Here is a 19170-nt window from a genome sequence, read left to right as displayed (position 1 = left end):
CATCTGCCACTGCAGCTTCCTTCTGCTAATTATAAATATTCAGACAGGCATGGCATGAATGTTCGCTGTTCTTATTTACATAAACAAAAAACTTAATCGCAGGACACTTTTTGATGTATTGTTCTGTGTGTGTGTTGAAAACTGGGGCAAACCTGTTTAAAACCTGTAAAATAAAAGCAACAATAATAGCCTATTCCTAAGTAGCTACCAAATGAACCTGCAGAGAAAAGAGAGAGCGATGCCCTCTCAGTAGCATGGTCAATACCAATGGCATGACTTATTCTGTAGTTCATGTGTTGCATTTCTTCCTGTAGAGATGGCAGTCAGTCGCAAATCTTGTGTGGTTCTTTTGTTTGATCTGCATGATTACTAGGGGTTGTTTCCATGAAATGGGTGAACCAATCATGTTCCCCAAAAGTATGGCAACTTCATTCACACTACTGATGACCCAAACCATTAGGAAACGCAACAATGGGGTGATGCTGGAATCTGCCTGAACATTCTGCATGCTGAACACAGCCCAGATGTCTTGCACAGGAACCTGCCAGGTGCTTGACAATCTTGATGTTTGCCATTCGGGATATAGATTACTCCCCCCCCCCCGCCGCCCACCAAAGAGAGGGATGAATTGCCAAGCTACTAGTGCTTGTGCTCATTTTATGAGATTAGAACTTGTGCAGTGCTGTATTAAAATGATTTGCTTGGGGATTTGCATTGGAAACCACTCTTATGAGGCTAAGCTTCATTTCACATCTTAGTTTCCTTCCTTCTGTAAGGTAGGTAATTCAAGTTCTTGGTAGCTTGACCACTTTTTGGAATGTTAGTTCGACGAGAGAGAGAGAAGAAGTGAAAGTGGGGAAAACTAATGCTATCTTTGACATCCTCCTATAATTCAGGGTGATTCTTGAATAACTTGTTATGGGTTAATGATTATAGGGAGGAAAAGAACAGAGCTTTAGACAAGAGTACTTTCATTTTACTCTACTAAAATCCACATCTCCGTCTAGCAAGCATCAATTTGTAAGTCTCTAAGTTAATGTTTAACTTGTGTCAATATAGTGAAGAACTCACTCATATACCACATGGTGATAGAACAGTGACTTACAGATCGTGACACTACCAACCTTCTTGTGATGGTTCTAGCTGTATAGTAAGCAACCTGCTCTTGTAGATCAAGTATTGTGTTTCTAACTAAAAAGAAATTGGTAGCAAGATTTATACACCCTGTAGGTGTGTATGAAATCATCTTGAATATATGATTCTGTTTTTGTGTTGCTCGATGTAGAAGCTTTAGTATCATTTACTAACATCCTAGAGACGTAAAAAGGCTCCGATGTAACTGAAGGTCACATAATCAGGACTGCCATGATTCACCTCCTTCTGTTGGCTCATGTATACATTGTTGATATCTTAAGTCTTAGGCACATCTTAGGTTAACTTCCTTAAGCAGCAATGCATCAGGAAAACATTTTATTGCTATACCTTCTATCAATGAAGCATAGATTTCAGGATGTTAATATTTAAAGTCTCAGACTCTGTAGCTATAAATAATGACAGCTAGCTCTGAGATCTTTGGGATCTGAATTATTCAGATATCTGTGTTCAAGCTGTTTGTACACAATGCTAACTTTTAAATACTCTGCCATTACAGTTATCTGAGACCATATGTTAAGTTGTAAATCTTCACCCAGTATCATATGTATCTAATCTCAAAGTTTCCCACAGCAGGTTGCTCTCAATGTACACTATGCTTCCCCTAGTTTTAGACTTGGCATTATGTTTCTAGGCTCTAATCCTGTTAGGAGAGTCAGTCTTGATTTTTGCATATCTTCATATTTTGAACATTCTTTCTAATGTAAAAACTCTGTAAATTCCCTAGGTGGTCTGTCAGATACAGTGGGTTATATCATCACTAAGATCTTGCAGAGATAATTCTATTAATGGAAACCGCGTCAATGAAGCTATGCTCTGTATGATCTTGGGATACTACCAACAGCATTTTATTTATATCTGTAGACTATGGCTTTGATGCAAAAAAACCCCTGCAACATTCTGTGTGAATGTTGATGCTTTCCTACTGGAAGTCCTTGCTTCTCCTGAAATGTTGCTCTTTAGTTTCAAGGGACTTCTGGAATGCTATGTTATTGGGGGGGGGGGGTGGGTGAACTGAGGATATAATTGCTCCCCTCTGAGCAATCCTTCAATATGCACAAGTGACACTTTGATTTCAATCTATAACTTTTAAGTAAAAGGATAGGAATAATGTATGTATACAAGGTAGCTTGAAAGAAAGGTAGCTTAAGGACAGTACTATTGTACTTCCCTTGCTGCATACTCCCAGGAGGTAGTGGTTATAATCTGTTGCAGCAGAAATAAGAATCTTGGAATAGTTTAAAGAATAGCCCATTTGCTTCAATGTGCTTAACTAGTACATAGTAAAAGGGGGGGTGGAGTGTGCAGGAAATTTTTTTTTCTGATAACCTTGAACTCCTTTCCTGTTAAGGAAAATTAAGATGTATATATCTTACTATAGATTATCTGAAGGACCATTTCCCCTCTCCCCACGTGAAACTATCCCTCCCCTGAGATCATCAGACAGGGTCCTTTTGCATGTCCCTCTGCTAATGGAGGTACATCTGGTGATGATATGTAAAAGGGCTTTCCTCAGGGGTGGTGGTCATACATTTGAATTCCTGGGAAAATATTCTGGCAACAGAATTGCTACTTTGAGCAGGTACCCTTGGAGCACTTGCAACAAATAAGTTTACTGTACATTGATTGTACATTGAAAAAAAATTGGCTGCATAGGCCTTGAGGGTGACATCTGCATGCTGTGAAGGTCACTTTTTTCCCAACTCAACCTTGATTGCAAAATTGTCATGTTTGTTCAATATCTAGCTATGGCCAGGGAGTGGATACAGGTAAGTGGAAACCTGAGTCTAAATAAGATAAGGAACTGAATTTCATGATGACTTAGTCACATGGCCATCAAACACATAGCCTGTCCTCATTGGCTTTTAGTCTCTTTAGCTTCTAGAGACCCACATGTCAGAAAAGAAAAAATTAGGTATAACCTCTCAGTCAGGAAGTGTGTATGGGGAAGAATTTATATCTTTTGAAAGTATAAAAAATACGGTCTTTCTCCTCCAAGGAGAGCACTCAAAACTCACTATACAGGTGCAATAAAAATCAAAAGAATAACTAAAACAAAATAATTAAAACAGAAACATAATATACAGCACCAGGAACCTCACCTCCTTATGAAAACAATTTATTGTTGGTCAACTCCTATACCAATGACAGAGTTTATTTTCCTGCTAATGCTCTGACGTGCATTGGTCGTCTATTTCTATGGCATAGGGCTACCTGCAATTCTTGGGGGTTGCATATATGTTATTCATTGTTCTACTTGTAGAGCTTAAGTGCGGTGAACATAAGAAAAGCTCTGCTGGATCAAGCCAAGTGCCTACCTTGTCCAGCTTCCTGTATCTCACAGTGGCCCACCAGATGCTTCAGGGAGCACACAAGACAACAAGATGCCTGCATCCCGTTGCCACTCTCTTGAACCTGGCATTCAGTGATATCTAAAAGCTGGAGGTTGCATATAGTCATCATGACTTATACCCCGTAATGGACATTTCCTCCATAAATCTGTGCATCCCCTATTAAAGGCATCTAGACCAGGTGCCATCTGTGGCACACACTTCCACAGTTTAATTATGTGCAGAACACAGGAATATTTCCTTTTTTTGTTCTGAATCACCTGCCAGTTAGTTTTAGTGGATCACCCTGGTATTGTTTGAGAGAGACAAGAACTCTATGCATAGTTTTATATGTCTTAATATGGGTGGCTTTATATGTCTTAATCCTGGGGATTGTATCACTGCCATTGCCCTGCCCCTGTAAAAACTTACTGTGGTCCCAAAGTCTGAGTAGGACTTTGGGAACCGCTACTCTATAGAGGAGGGCTGTTTATCTGTCCAAACTCTTCTGCCATGAATATAGAGGCAAAGAACTCATTTAATTTTTCTGCCCTCTCCAAGTTCCCTTTTATCTCCCCCCTCTCTGGATGGTCTACCACTGCTTCTCTGAAGGGTTTCCTGGTACTAGTGTATTTGAAAAAGTTCTTATTTCCCCTGGAGGCCAATCCTATGCATTCCTATTCAGCAGGAAGTCCCATTATGGTCAATGGGGCTTGCTCACAGGTAAGTGTGGGTAGCCTTGCTTGGTATACGCTCCTCAGTCTTTTGTCAGAATTTGTGTTGCTTTTATTCTCCTTATTAAGGGAAGATGTCCATTTACAGAATGAAGGTTCTTTGCCCTTTATAGTTGCTCTGACTGCTTGATAGCTATGCCAGCACCCTCTTGGACTTAGCCTGCCTCTTGTGGTATATAAGCTAGCTAGGCCTCTATTGTCATTTAAATGAGTTCCATGCAACCTGGAGATATTTGACCCTTTTGACTTTCCTGTTCAGCTTCTTTCTTACTAGTTGCCCTTTAAAAATCAAGGGTTATTTTATTGGCATGGTCACTGTTCCCCAATGGTTTGACTTAGTCAATGAGAGGATAACCCATGACCACAACAGTGCATCTCATGGATGCCTCCCTGATTTGTTTCTTCATCTCAGGATCCCCTTCAGGTTTTTGATCTGGAGGACAATAGCATGGCCCCCTTATTAAATTGCTGCTTGGTCCTGGTAATTAACCCACAACAATTCCATGGCCAAGCTGGACTCTCTTCAATATCTACTCCATCCATCTTTGACAGAGGGCCACCCCATCTCCAATGCCCCCCATCCTGTCCCTCCTGCAAAGTTTGTGGCCAGAACTGACCAGGGATAGAACTGACTCTTTGCTTGATTGCCACGTATGTGCGGGTATCCAAGACACATCTGGATCTTGTTTAATATTGGAGGAGAAGGATGATCTAAGTTTGCTGCCCGATGTGCCTGCCTTTGCCAGAAAAAAGAAAAAGATCCTTGCAATGCTTCCTCCTCACCTTGAACATTTAACTCTGTGCGCAGACAGAACATAGAGGGGGAAGCAGGTGATCCGATTTCTACTTGATTTTAACAAATGTGGGGTGGATCAATGTGGCTCTTGTTAACATACGAACAACCCTGCTGGATCAGGCCATAGGCCCAGTTTCCTGTATCTCACAGTGGCCCACCAAATGCCCCAGGGAAGCATTTGTTTGTAGCATGTTGGGGGAAGGCAGTGACAGATTTGGGATGAAGAGCACCCTGAATCTGCTGCTGACTCAAACCACACCAGTCCACTTCATGGCTGGGCTGGCCCTGGTGGAGGATTTAGAAGGAATGGCTGCCTTGCTTCAGTCCCCTCTCTGAAAATGGAACTGCACAACTGACACACCCACCGCAAATGCACTGAGATTTGTCGAGAGTTGTTTCCTCTTTTTTGTACAAGAATGTTCACTGGAGTGATGGCACACTTGCTCAGGTTGCTTATTGTTTTTGAAATGGACACTCCCTAAAATGCACTTTAGCATTTGCTGACGACTAGAACTGACGTTGCTGCATTGTGGAAAAATAGCTGTTCAGTAGTGTGGATCGAGCTTGGATGCCAATTATCTATGTTTAGAGGGAGTAGTCTTCCCATCTCTTGGTGGACTTTACAGAATGTGACACAGGCAGAGGGGTGGAGCTGGAAATGTCTTACTGGTTAAAAAGCTTGTGAACTGAATCCTTGCAAGACAGCAGGGCCTATTGAGCACAGCTTGGGGAGGGAGAGGTAGGAAGACTTCAACAGAATGTTTGTGTCTTGTACCACTGGTGTTGCTGCATAAACTTCGGGAGAATCCATTTGTTGCTTGAACAGAATTTGTGTGATGCCTCCCATATCCATGTGATTACTGGACTTGGACTGGAAGTTGTTTTGAGAACTATAGAAGTTCTGCTCAGTGTTTTGCTGCACACATCAAGGGGGAGAGAGACTACAGTACAGCAACTGGCAATGCCTTAGGACTGAAGCTTATGCTATCTGAACAGGAAGGGCAGAGAGCACAGATTAGGAGAGGCTTGCAGCTGGGTGGAAAAGTATAGGCACTGTAATGGTTTCACAGGGTGCGGTTGTCTGAGACCACAACTCCTCCAGACTTTCTAGTGAAAAGCTAGGGAATAAACAGGCTCTGGCCAGGGCTACTTGTGCTACCTCAGTCTGGTACAGGGGGCTCCCAGGTGCACAGGGAAGCTTTTTCAGGTTTGGTGCACAAACCTGGTGTACAGGTTTGGTGCTACAATACTGAGCTCAATCCTATTTCCTCCCCCCCATACAGCTGTGACAAAAATGCGCACGCTGTGTTGGGGGGAGGAGGCAGATCAGGAGGCTTTGGAGGTGAAAAGGGATTTAAATCCCCTCACACCTTTGTAAGCCTCTTGACCCACAATGGGCTCCTTGGGCTAGCAAAATCACTAGTGCAGGTCCAAGTCCAAGAAGAGAAAGGGGGATTGGATCTGGCATGTATCATCACTGCCAGATCCACCCCTCCTTCAGTCTCCCCTCCCCCTCCCTGCCCAGTTTTGTCACCCCCATTCTGCTCTCCTCCACCCTCCCACTGATTTATCTGCTGTGGCAGATGACAGCAGAGCTGATGATGTGAGTGGGAAGGCTCTGGCCTTTCTGCCAGTATCCCCAGCAGCACACTGAGTAGCATGCTGCCAGAGTGCCTTTTATGGCTGGCACTGGCTGTTTTATGGCAATCACTGCTAGCAGAAGAGACCCAGTGATGACAGCCAGTAAGTATAGGGTTGAGCCATGAGTGTTTCCTCTCTTGCTTTAATCCCACTACCACCCCACTACTGCCACCATTCTGTAGCTTGCCATAGCCCAATTTTAGCATTGTGTTTGCGTTGGGGCCACCCCTCCACAAAGAAAGGCCAAACAGAAACACATGGCTCATGGGTTTGCAGATCACATGTCTGTGACAATCCTGACTAACTCTAATAATAGTTAATACCTTAATGTTTCATCAGCATGTGACCACATGCTGTGGAAGGGACAAGAGAAATTCCAAAGGAAAGGAGGGTAGTCTGTGGTTTGTTCCCAGTTTCCCAACTGTAGAGAACACAACAGCATGTAATATGAAAAATGCACAGGGCTCTGAAATGTTTTGGCACTTCTCCTTGCAGCCCACATAGCAACCTACTTGATCCCTTGCTAGACCCCTGTTTATCCTTGGGACTGATGGGGGATCAGCCTAACTGGCTTTGTGCAGTGAGTAGCATATGTGCAGAGGAAGAGGTTGTCTGGATTAGCCCTCCTTAAAGGATCTCTGCCCCTTACAGGAAAGTATTGCTGTTTCTCTTTAAGGGATTTTCCTTCACACAAGGAATGTCAGGTATGTGCCAGGTACACACACACCCTGGCTTCTGCCCTAAGTAAACAGGCACATTTGCCTATAACTGCTAACACCCTTGAATTATTGAAAGTGGAGCTGTGCTTTTTCTAGTGTTGCTGGCTAATAGGTAGTAATAATTTTCAAATTTGATGTTTGAATGAGATAGAACCCTCTTGCTGTCCTTGTCAATTCAAAGTGTGTTTAATTGGTTAAACCAGGGGTGTCCAAAGTTTTTGGCAGGAGGGCCACATGGTCTCTCTGACACTGTGTTGGAGCTGGGGGGAAAAAAGAATTAAATTAAATTTAAAATTTGAATAAATTTACATAAGTTTACATAAATGAATATATTAAAGATGAACTTATTTGAATGAATGAAGGTCTTGCAATAGCTCAAGACCTGTAAAAGGCCTTGCACAAAGCAAGTCTGGCCTTTCCTTTGCTGCTGCTACTGTATCATAGACATGAAACAACAAGCAGTGGAGGGAGCCCTCATCCCACAGCTCACGCGAGAGGTCAAACAGTCACCCTCACACTGAGAGCAGTTGTATCGGGCCAGTGCGGGCTCCAACAAATTTCCAGAGGGCCAGAGGTTCATTGGAGACTGGGGGCTCCCTGAGGGCCACATTGAGAGGCCTGGAGGGCTGCAAGTGGCCCCAGGGCCAGGGTTTGGGCACCCCTGGGTTAAACTGATGATACGTGATGACAGACAGACACTAGTGAATCATGTACTGATTCTGGTGGACCTCATGAAGATGGTTAATTTGGGCCTTGTTTTACAGAATATAGAATATTGCAAGCTTTCAAGAGTGTAGGAGAGGCACTTATAAATATGCAAAATATTTGTTTAAGAACTATGTTTAAATACAGCCACTTGTATCATTTGTTCATTGTCTTGACTTAAAGCTGTTCTGAACTGTTGGTGTACTTTTTGTTTCCCCTCCAGAACTCTTGGATCTTACGGCTGTCTTGTCTGATTCGTGATATGCCTAAAAAGGACTTGTGGGTGGGAACAGCTGACCCAGGTCCCACAGCAATTGTTGGCAGCGCAGGCAGCTGTGACAGTATGATCAGCGCTGACTCCTGTCCATCTGAAACGGTAAACTCACTTAAATGTTTCTGTCCCTCCTAATCTGAAAAGGTTAACATACATATAACAGACAAATGCTTAATCATTTTAAAGTCATCTTTGAATAAAAACTTTCATTAAAACACAGGCAAAATAAAAACCCTGCAGCACTTCTGAAATCAACTGGTATAAGTGGTGAATCTTTGATGGGTGGTTAGCTCCAGAAGTTCCTGGCTTCAACAGAGAAGCCCCATAGCACACACCAGCCATATTTTCTTCCCAAATAGAAGAGAACATGAATACCTATTTTTAACTTCCTGTAATATTAGGAATATGATAACACAGCATCTTCAAATGTTTTACTGGGTTTTATTTATTTATTACATCTCTGAGTGAATGTGTTATATGATTGATTGCATGTTTGTTGTATAAATGTTTTTATGTCCTTGTCTTGCAGTGCATTGAAATTTTGTTGTACTTGTACAATGACAATAAAGTATTCTAGTCTATTCTATTGAGACAAATACTATAAGCAAGGTTCATATTCTTGTGTCCTCCTGCATTATTTCTCAAAATTCTAAGTTGCAGATGCAAGGGAGGGCACCAGGATGAGGTCTCTTGTTATCTGGTGTGCTCCCTGGGGCATTTGGTGGGCCGCTGTGAGATACAGGAAGCTGGACTAGATGGGCCTATGGCCTGATCCAGCGGGGCTGTTCTTATGTTCTTAAGTATCTGGCATGCCTTTTCAGATTTACTTTGTAGAATTCTGATTGCAACATTCAGTTAGCAAAGAACTTGGATTCCCTCACCCTCAGGAGAAAATAAAGGCTGGAGTAGCCAACCACAAATAGGAAGAAAAGAAAATAGGGTTAGGAAAAAGTAGCAAATATGCACAGTCTTAAGGACAATGAAGCTCCTTGTGACTATCTGAAGCACACCCTAAAGATTGGATTAATTTGTTTTTTAATCTTTAACAGACATTGTGTTCCAGTTGCTTCACCATCAGGAGCTAGATATTTGATTTAAATACTCATTATAAATCTGTGTGTATATTTTTATAGGTTGAACCTGATTCTGCGGAATCCAATTAATCCTAGGTAGAAGATTACTGTTGCATGATATCTGAAGGGCTAAAGAGAGACTGATTCACACATGCACTGTATATTGTTCAGAGTCTTTCAGTTTAACATGTGAACTGTTTTCTTTAAAACAAAGTATCTTGATTTTGGTTCCATTCATGAAGTTCATTGTTTCATGTCAGTCTTTGGGCAATAAGCATGAATGTGTCAAATTGCCCTTAGGTTGAGAAAAACGGAATTTTACTTAAGAAACTTCTTCAATCAATCTGTTGGGAGTTTTTAAAAAGTGAAAGACAACAGTAGCTTTATGATAGAAACAAAAGCTCTAGAGCTGGTGGAGACTTTTTAATGCTTGTCAGTTGCAAGAAAACAAACAAAAAAATCTATACTAAAAAGATTACTGGAGATTACCAGAAATGTTGACATCTAATACAAAATATGCATCATCTGCAACACCTCACATCTGCACAACTTGGCAATCTTTTATGCTATTTATTACTTAATGTGCCAATTCTAAACCTTTACTGTCTGAACCAACCCTACGTGAATAAGAATGTGCCATGAACATGTTTTGCACTCTTCCTCCTACCTGGGTGTCAGTGCTTAATTGTGTGTTGGAAGCAATGTTGTCAGAACTGGCCTTCTATGTACAGCTCAAAGCCTATCCCCACATAATTGAACCCAGATGGGAGGGATAGCATCATGATCTGCACACGCGTGGCTTGTGGCCTAGACCAGGGGTGCCCAAACCCTGGCCCTGGGGCAACTTGCGGCCCTCAAGGCCTCTCAATGCGGCCCTCGAAGCCCCCAGTCTCCACTGAGCCTCTGGCCCTCCGGTGATTTGTTGGAGCCCACACTGGCCCGATGCAACTGCTCTCAGTGTGAGGGCAACTGTTTGACCTCTCAGTGAGCTGTGGGATGAGGGCTTCCTCCACTGCTTGCCGTTTTACATCTGTGATGCAGTAGCGGCAGCAAAGGAAAGGCCAGCCTTGCTTTGTACAAGGCCTTTTATAGGCCTTGAGCTACTGCAAGACCTTCATTCATTCATATAAGTTCATCTTTAATATATTCATTTATGTAAACTTATTTAAATTTATTCAAATTTTAAATGTAAATCAATTCTTTCCCCCCAGCCCCCAACACAGTGTCAGAGAGCTGATGTGGCCCTCCTGCCAAAAACTTTGGACACCCCTGGTCAAAGCCTATCCCCACATAATTGAACCCAGATGGGAGGGATAGCGTCATGATCTGCACACTCGTGGCTTGTGGTCTAGACCAGGCGTGCCCAAACCCTGGCCCTGGCCCTCTCAATGCGGCCCTCGAAACTCCCAGTCTCCAATGAGCCTCTGGCCCAGGGGTGGGCAAACATTTTGGCAGAAGGGCCATATCATCTCTGACCAGGAGAAGAAAAAAATTAACATTTCAAATTTAAATAAATGAATACATTGGAGATGGGACTTATATGAATAAATGAATTTTACAGAGCTTATTTATAATACACAGGAGAACTATAATATAGGTATGTAGAACCACGTGAGAACTATGAACTGTTTGCCACACACCTCTTGCACAATGAAAACATACAGACCAAGCCAGAAACACATGGAGCATGAGTTGTTCAGAGGCAATGAGGAAGGGGTTAAAATGTCCAAGGAAAAACAGAAAATACACGGAAACTTGCTCTAACTCAGTTCTTGCACCCTCAGCTTGCAGCTGGCAGTCGTGACCAGCAGTTGCAGGCCACACGGGCTCCAACAGTTTCTGAAGGGCCAGAGACTCATTGGAGACTGGAGGCTCCCTGCAGGCTGGATTGGGGGACCTTGAGGGTTGCAAATGGCCCCTGGGCTGGGGTTTGCCCACCCCTGGTCTAGACAGTAAAGTACCCTATGAACTGGCCCAATATGATTATTCATACCCTGCAAATATCAGTCTGAGCCCTCAAATCCAAATGTAGAGACTTGGGGCCAACCTGGAAATGATGACTGCAGTTCCCAATCTAAATGGTACCCTATCCCAACCATATGGAAAAAAGGGGGTGGAGTCGAGTTTTAAAAGGAAAAGGAGTGTGCAGGTAAGGAGTACAGAATGGTATCCCAGCCCACTATTGCACTCCCTCTCTTAACCACTTTTCTCCTAGCCAGGGTTTCAATTCCATAAGAACATAAGAACAGCCCCACTGGATCAGGCCATAGGCCCATCTAGTCCAGCTTCCTGTATCTCACAGCGGCCCACCAAATGCCCCAGGGAGCACACCACATAAGAGACCTCATCCTGGTGCCCTCCCTTGCATCTGGTATTCTGACATAACCCATTTCTAAAATCAGGAGGTTGCGCATACACATCATGGCTTGTACCCCATACTGGATTTTTCTTCCAGAAGATTTTCCTTCAGAAGATTCCAGAAGAGACCTTGGTTGTAGGAGAAGCACCGAGATCAGGGGTGTCAAACTCATTTCATATAGAGGGCCGAATAGCATTCATGATGCCTGCTGAGGGCTGAAAGTAATGTCATTAGGCAGGAAGTGATGCCATTAAACAGGTCATAACCAAAAATAAGCACTTTTTCTCACTTGGGAACTCATTAGCTGCAAATGACAGAAAAGAAAATATATATATTTCAAGATATGGGAGAACTCAGTTTTCAAGTGGGCTGCCCTTTCAGCAGTAACACGTCAGCACTGCTCAGCAGCTGAGAGCCTGAGGGCTGGATAAAAAGCTTCCACAGGCCGCATCTGGCCCCCGGGCCTTATGTTTGACACCCCTGACCTAGATGCTCTCCAGGGAAGTAAACCAAGGGAGGGGAGTGTAAAGCATTCCCCCATCTTTTTTGCTTTTAAAATCTGCATGATTGGTAGTGTGGAGTTCTGTGTGAAACACACAAAATAGCTGCCATTGAATCAAGTTTGGCTCTTTTTGAAATTGTGAACTAACCCAATTTTCTCTCTCTCTTAAAAGGCTCCCTTTTCTCTTGTTAAAAAACTAGCTGCTTGCTGTTCAATGTGTGATTTTAATTATCACATTTGTATCAATCACTGGGCAGCATTTACTACTTATCTGATTTTATGCTCACAATGTCCCTATGAAATAGGTTAGGCTGGAAGGGTAAACCTCATGGCTCAGCAAAGATTTGCACCTGCATCTCTGCCCCATCTCCAACCACTACCCCACTCTAGCAAAATACCCTACCAATGTATATCTCAAATTCATTCCAAGTAGGACAGGGTTGGTTTCTCATCCCTTAAGTGTGTGGATATGTTTATATCAAATACACACATGGTGATACTAGGAAAACTAACAACTTCCTGTATGACTGAAGACTTACTAGATATGTGTTAACCACAAATTATAGTCCTGAATTGAAAGCCCGTTTATCTTATTGCATGCTAGAAATAAATGTGTGCTCATAATTACTGAGGATGGGCAAGGAAGTTCCTCTTTTGTGTGGTCCCAATCCTTATTTCTGGTCTCTGTAAGAAGCCCATACCTTGTGGGGAAAGGTATTTTGCACAGCTCATCCTAGAAGAGGTAAAAAGGATCCAATATATGACTTACCTGGCTAACACTTCAGCCCTCCAGTTCTGCTTGTACATAATGTTTTTTCACCTTATTGTCTTTTGTCATATCACCTGGGGTTCTGCTACTGTATTTAAAATGATCAAAATGTACAAGCTGGTAATTTAAAAAGGCTCACTGCAATCCAAACACGCTTGTAAAGGAATAAGCCCCACTGGACACATTCGAACTTGCTTCTGGGTAAAGATGTATAGGGTTACACTGTCAGTGTGTTTTTGAAGAGTCTGGCACACAATAGTTTTGTATATCAGTGTCCAAGAATATTTATTTATTTATTTATTTATACAGGTATTTATATACCGCCTTTCTTTTGGTCATTAGATTTGTCCTCAGACTTTAATCCAAGGCGGTTTACATAGGCAGGCTGTTCTAAAACCCCGTAGGGATTTTTACAATTGAATAGTTCTTTCATAGAACTCCTCGTTCCAGCTGGAATACCGATAGCAACTTAATTCTAAATGAATTTTAAAAGTTAGTAGATCTAATTCACAAACTGTTTTTAACAGAGAGACTCAGTGCACCTATTGTACTTTAAACCTAAAATCTAATATACTGTTGAAATTCCTTGTCTCAAATGACTGGCAGTGTTTTCAACAGTAATGAAAACTGCGGTGACTTCTTTTCAACAGACGTCTTGAGAAATGAATGAACTCTTTGACAAAAGAAATTCCATTAGGGACTGTATTAACTTTGGATTGGCTAGCACTTCTGCGTAAATGCTACAGGGGAACTGACTTGCCATTAGCTGCAGTCGGTAACTATACACTGTGTAGAATATGTGTGTTTGGCCATTCTTCTATCAGTAACTTGGGAGGTTGTGCAAAATAGCCTCAAAACACAGCCGGAAAGGGGGCTTTAGTACTTTAACCATGCTGTGATTTAGTTCTTGATTGCACTCTCCCCACCAGCTACATTGAGAATGTGAAATGTTTTAATTGGAAGTCCCTCTGCCTTGTGCTATTAGCAAATGAACAAGGACTGAATACTTGCAATGCTACACAATGTGTAGTTTTGCTCTAAGTGGTTGAGGGTTTAACAAGGCTAGGAAGGGGTAGGAAAATGGGGATGAGGTCCATTGTTGTTGGTGTGTTGCCATTTAGCATAACTCGGGGCAGCCATTTTCAACCACTGGTGTGCTGCGAGTGGTCCACAGGTGTGCCACAGGAATTTGGGGGAAAGTCATTTATTATTAGGGCCAATGGGAGATGTGAGCCCCCACTGGCAGCATTGTGTGCCTTGTCAATTGTCAAAAGCCTGGTAGTGTGCCTTGACCATTTTAGTGCCTTGTCAGTGTGCCATGAGATGGAAAAGGTTGATAATCACTGACTCAGGGTTTTGTTTTAATAACTGTTTGCTTTATTGTGAAGAGTCACGGCGGCTATGACTACCTTTCAGTGGAGGAGAAAGAATGTCTGATGTTCCTTGAAGAAACCTTAGATTCTCTGGATACTGAAGCAGACAGTGGGGTCTCTGCTGATGATGGTGAGACTGCTGAGCCTTCCAAGCATCCACGGACATGGCCAACAAGAGACATTCCCAAAGGTAAAGCATGTGAGGTGTCCTCTTAATCAGTGGCTCTCAAACTTCATAGAGCTGCAACCCACCTTGGACTCTGGTACTGGTGTTGTGACTCAAAACAGGCTTCAAACACCTTGGGGTGCAATCTGTTTGGATGTTTGCCAAACTGGAAATGAGCCAGGAATCATTTCTAGAGGTGTTCTGAAGCCCATGGAGGTCTTAGGGGGCCATCCTGGGCCTGCCATGAGCAGCTTCTGGAAGTATGTCACAATCCAGAATGGCCTCCGGTTGAGTCATTTTGACTTCAGTTTGGAGCCAGATGAAAGCAAGGGTGGGCAGTTGGGCCTAAATAATAACCCACCTAACCATGGGCTATGACCCGCCAAGTGGGTCTTGACCTATAGTTTGAGATCCGCTGATCTACAGATCTGCAACAGGCCTGCTTTGTCAAAAGCTTTGTTCCTAGTTTAACATAAAGGTGTGAAAAGGGAGCATTGATACAGTTTCTCTACTGCTTTTGTTTACATAGGCAACTTTTCCAAAAGTTCAAGGCTTATATTTTGTATGAGAGCAAACTATAACACTGCCAAAGAAAATCTTGGCTTGGCACACAGAAAGAAAAGGAAGTGAGGATATCTTTATGTAAAGCATTTGGGCATAGGTATTACTTCAGTGTTGACAACTTAAATATCACAGTTCAGGACAAAACAGAGTCTTGACATAATGTGGAAAACCTGAAGTCCTTTTATGACCTTGAAAAATGAATATGCTTGCTCTCAAAATACTTATTCCCATTGTACAATAATTCAGCATTTGACATGCAAACAGATGTTTTGGCCATTTTATTCTTTGGATCCCTGGCCTAATTAATTTCATATTATTTTTCATGTTTGTTGCCAGGAGATTTTAAAATATTTTAAGTTACTTTGGTGCCCTGACTTATGGCCTGCATTCAGTACATCCTCATTTGGTATGAGCAAGTGTCTTACCAGTGCAAGACAAGCAATTTTAAGGGTTTGGATTTGTTCTGGTTTTCCAAAGCATGGAACTTGGATATCTTTTGTCCTAGAGATTTTTAAGTTGTGCTCAGATGAGGAGCTTGCTCATCTAATGTTCACCTCACATTGTATCATCCAGAGCCTCTCAAAATGGATTATAGCAAAGTTGCTTTGTGATTATTTTATTATGGGCAAAATGTAATACGAGGGTCGAATCTCACTTTTTCCATTTTTAGCCTACATTCACCTGCTGTTCTTTTGTGCTCTTCATTGGGGCTATCACTCTTAACTAAGGTTTTTGGGGTTGCCCAAAAATATGCATGGGAGACATTGCTTATTCTTCTCCTCTCTCCTTATCCCTCCCCTTCTCAATTTCTTATAGAATTGGACCATGAAAACATCGGAAAGCATAAAAAAACAGAACAAAAGGGCAAAAAGAATCTGCTGGGTTCTGTTCCTGTTGTCACCCCCAGTTCAGGCTACCACAGCTTTCCAAGGAATATCAGTGTAAACAATGTCCCCCAAACAGCCAAATCTTCCGTTGCTGAAACGAGCATGAATGCTGATGATCCAAAAGCTCCTCGGATCATACCATCATGGGGTCCTCCGAAGCACAAGATTGTGGACATGCCAAATGACCAGCCCAGTAAAAGTATCCAAACAAATACTTCTACGTTAGAATCTGTAATTACTCCACTCCCTGAAACTTTCCAAGACCAGAGGCGAGGTCATCTCAAAGAAGGGCAAGAGCTACCACTTAAGAATACTGAAAATGGGATGCCTTATCATTCTGAAGTTAAGACAAACACAGATATAGTGGAGGGAAATGAGGCCACAGCTGCCCAGCAACAGCCTTCCCCAGAGAAGATGGAGCTCGCTGTTGGAAAAGAAGCTGTTCTGCAACCTCTTTCTCCCCAAAGTAACAAGAAAAGTTCTGGAAAAGTTATCAGTACTCAAGATAGTTATCAGACACCTGCGCTGGAAGAAGTTCCCCTGGATTCCAACACCAAGCAAGGTCCTCCCACTGCCCCCAAGCCCAGGAAACTGCCCCCAAATATTATCCTCAAAACCAGCAAAAGTAATGCTGTGTCGTTCGACATAGATCCAAGCCACAAAATAAAAGTGCTGGCTCCATCAAATGGCAGACCCAGAGCTGCGACTGGTGACTTTTCCATGGAAAGGCCGCATTCTCTGCAAAATCAACAGGAGAAAGCCAGGCGGGAAGCTCTTGAGAAACTGGGTTTGCCACTAGATAAAGAGAAAAATAGAAGTGATTTTGGGATCAAAAACCATATTTCCTCAAAACCAAGAGAAACTCAGACTAACAGTAGGGAGTACTTAAATGTGGATGACATCATTCCTCATAAGAAGCCTGACCAACAGCATGACCAAGTTGGTGGGAAAGAAATCCATCCAGTGTTCAACAACCCAGGCATCAAACAGGCAAACTTCAAATCCAACACACTTGAACGTTCAGGTGTGGGTCTGAGCAGCTACATCTCCTGTGGCAGTGAAGATAAGAACATTAAGAACAGTAGTTCACTGGGCAAGACATCCTTTTTGGACAAGATAACACCAAATTTTCTTAGGAATAGCCGATCACGCCCAGCTTCTCTTGGCATGGGGAAAGACTTCATTGATCTGAAGGAAAACAGAACGCATAATGCTGAGCAGGATAAAAGTGACAAGCGAAGATCCTATCCACTTCAGAACCCCGCTAAGCTGCCCAGGCCACCTTGTGTCAGTGTAAAAATCACCCCTAAAGGAGTGCCAGAAGAGCACAGAAAGGAGGCTCTGAAAAAGCTTGGCCTCTTGAAGGAGTAAGCCAAAAAGCTGGTTTAATACAAGAACTGTGTTTCCAATAATGGCTAATGAGTTTGCTTGTTCTTTCCTCTTCTTTAGTAAAAGTGAGAGAAATTGCATGGAATAAGCAGATCAAGGTTTTGATTAGTGTGTAGGTCTAGGTGATGTGCTAACCTGTAATGGTTAAAACTTGTGGCATGAGAATTTGCAAAGACTTTACAATGCAAAAACAAAGACTTTGTATTTAATCTCTACTTCCATAAAAGTGAATTAATTTTGTTTAGATTACACTTCACATACAGTAGAAATGCCATCACCTATATAAAATTTGTGATCTGTATATAGTGTATAAAGGTACAAACATCTGTATTTAATAAATGTATGGTGAACTAGGTTGTACAGTGTAATTACTAGGGCAAGGTATGTAATCTGTACTGGGGCATTGACATGACAATAGCCAAATGGTTAGATCTCCTTAGTCAAGATGGGATGGAATATTAAGTTTTTGTTCCTTTTAAAAGCCTTGGCCTGATAAATTGGTGTATGCACCAAAGTCGGTGAAACCAGCAGGGCTGGTGTATCTGCCTAGATGACCCATGTAGCTTGACCTGATGACAAATAGGCAAGAGTACAGTGGGTATGAATCCTAAGCCTGGATTTCTGATGAATGAACTGAATGTATTGTTCACCTAGAATGTGACTTCAAATGCTTATGGCTGTATGCTGACTTAAGTCATGCAACTTTTAGAATGAAAAGTGTTTTTTTTAAAAAGTGAGCAATAAACTATTTTGTATGACTGTTTCAAGTTGATTTCGTTGGTATATAAATACTGTTAATAATAATATTCTAAGAAATAAATAGAGTGGGAAGAACCGGTTTGTGGGAAGCACAAGTACTAGCCATGATAAACCTCAACAGTAAGTGTGATCATATCAAAGAACTGCTAGCTCTACAAAGGCCTGTCTTCTTGTATAATGGTTCTACTCAAGCAATTGATTTTGATGAGACAATCTATTTAGAGTAGATTTCATTTACTTAGCACCATAGTTTTAGGTACTTTAAAGCAGTTGTTTTCAGAACTTGTTTTCCATCAAATACCTCTTTTCACTGAATTATCTGCTGAGCAAACTCCTGCACATCAGCTGTGGAACCCCAGAGCAGGTTTTAGGGCATGCAATTTGTGCAGGAGACTGGACAGATCTGTTGAACTTTATGCTGCCTTTTGCCATGTGAACTTAAACTGAATGTGTGACCTAGAATATGCCTAACATACTCTTAGGGGTCAGAGAAGATTGGTAATGAAGATCAAGCTGCCTTTTAGGAAATCTTGTCTGCCTCACAGCACAATCCTTTCTTGTTCTGAAACAGGCAGGGCAGGAGGCCTGTGTTGTATCTAGTGCAAGACTGGGACCAGTAGTGGCTCAGCTGGAGGCAAGGGGAAACTCTTCCCCTTACCCCCAGGTAAGCCATCATGCCCCAGTGGGTCTCCTCACACTTGCACCACCTCAGGAGGTGGCACAAGTCAGAGGAGAACAGAGAGGCTCCATGCTGCTCGGGGAATGGGGTTGGGATTTGGCATAATCACAGGGTCCCAGCCCCATCTCCTGCCCCCTGCCTGCCCCTGGGAACACTGTCCCCCTGCCCTCCCCAGACCCCTCCCTCCCCAGTGTGGAGGCTGGATGCAGCCTCTGTGGGCTAGCAAGTGTCCCTGCACCAGCCCAGCCAACTGCCAAGGAGGCACAAATGTGTTTTACAGCTCGCTGAAGCATTATGGC

At 42.6% G+C, this 19170-nt stretch overlaps 1 protein-coding gene across 1 annotated transcript; it reads left to right on the top strand.

The window, feature by feature from the left end:
• The first annotated feature begins 8339 nt into the window (after positions 1-8339).
• Positions 8340-17415, top strand: LOC136635937 (specifically androgen-regulated gene protein-like). The gene is made up of 3 exons (XM_066611004.1): positions 8340-8453; positions 14443-14617; positions 15974-17415. The coding sequence occupies exons 1-3, from the start codon at positions 8340-8342 to the stop codon at positions 17413-17415; spliced, it is 1731 nt and encodes a 576-aa protein (XP_066467101.1).
• The last annotated feature ends 1755 nt before the right edge of the window (positions 17416-19170 follow it).

This window comes from Tiliqua scincoides, unplaced genomic scaffold (genome assembly GCF_035046505.1).
Source record: "Tiliqua scincoides isolate rTilSci1 unplaced genomic scaffold, rTilSci1.hap2 HAP2_SCAFFOLD_151, whole genome shotgun sequence".
NCBI lineage: Eukaryota > Metazoa > Chordata > Lepidosauria > Squamata > Scincidae > Tiliqua > Tiliqua scincoides.
The sequence above is the reverse complement of the archived record's forward strand: the minus strand, read 5'-3'. Positions and strand labels throughout refer to the sequence as shown.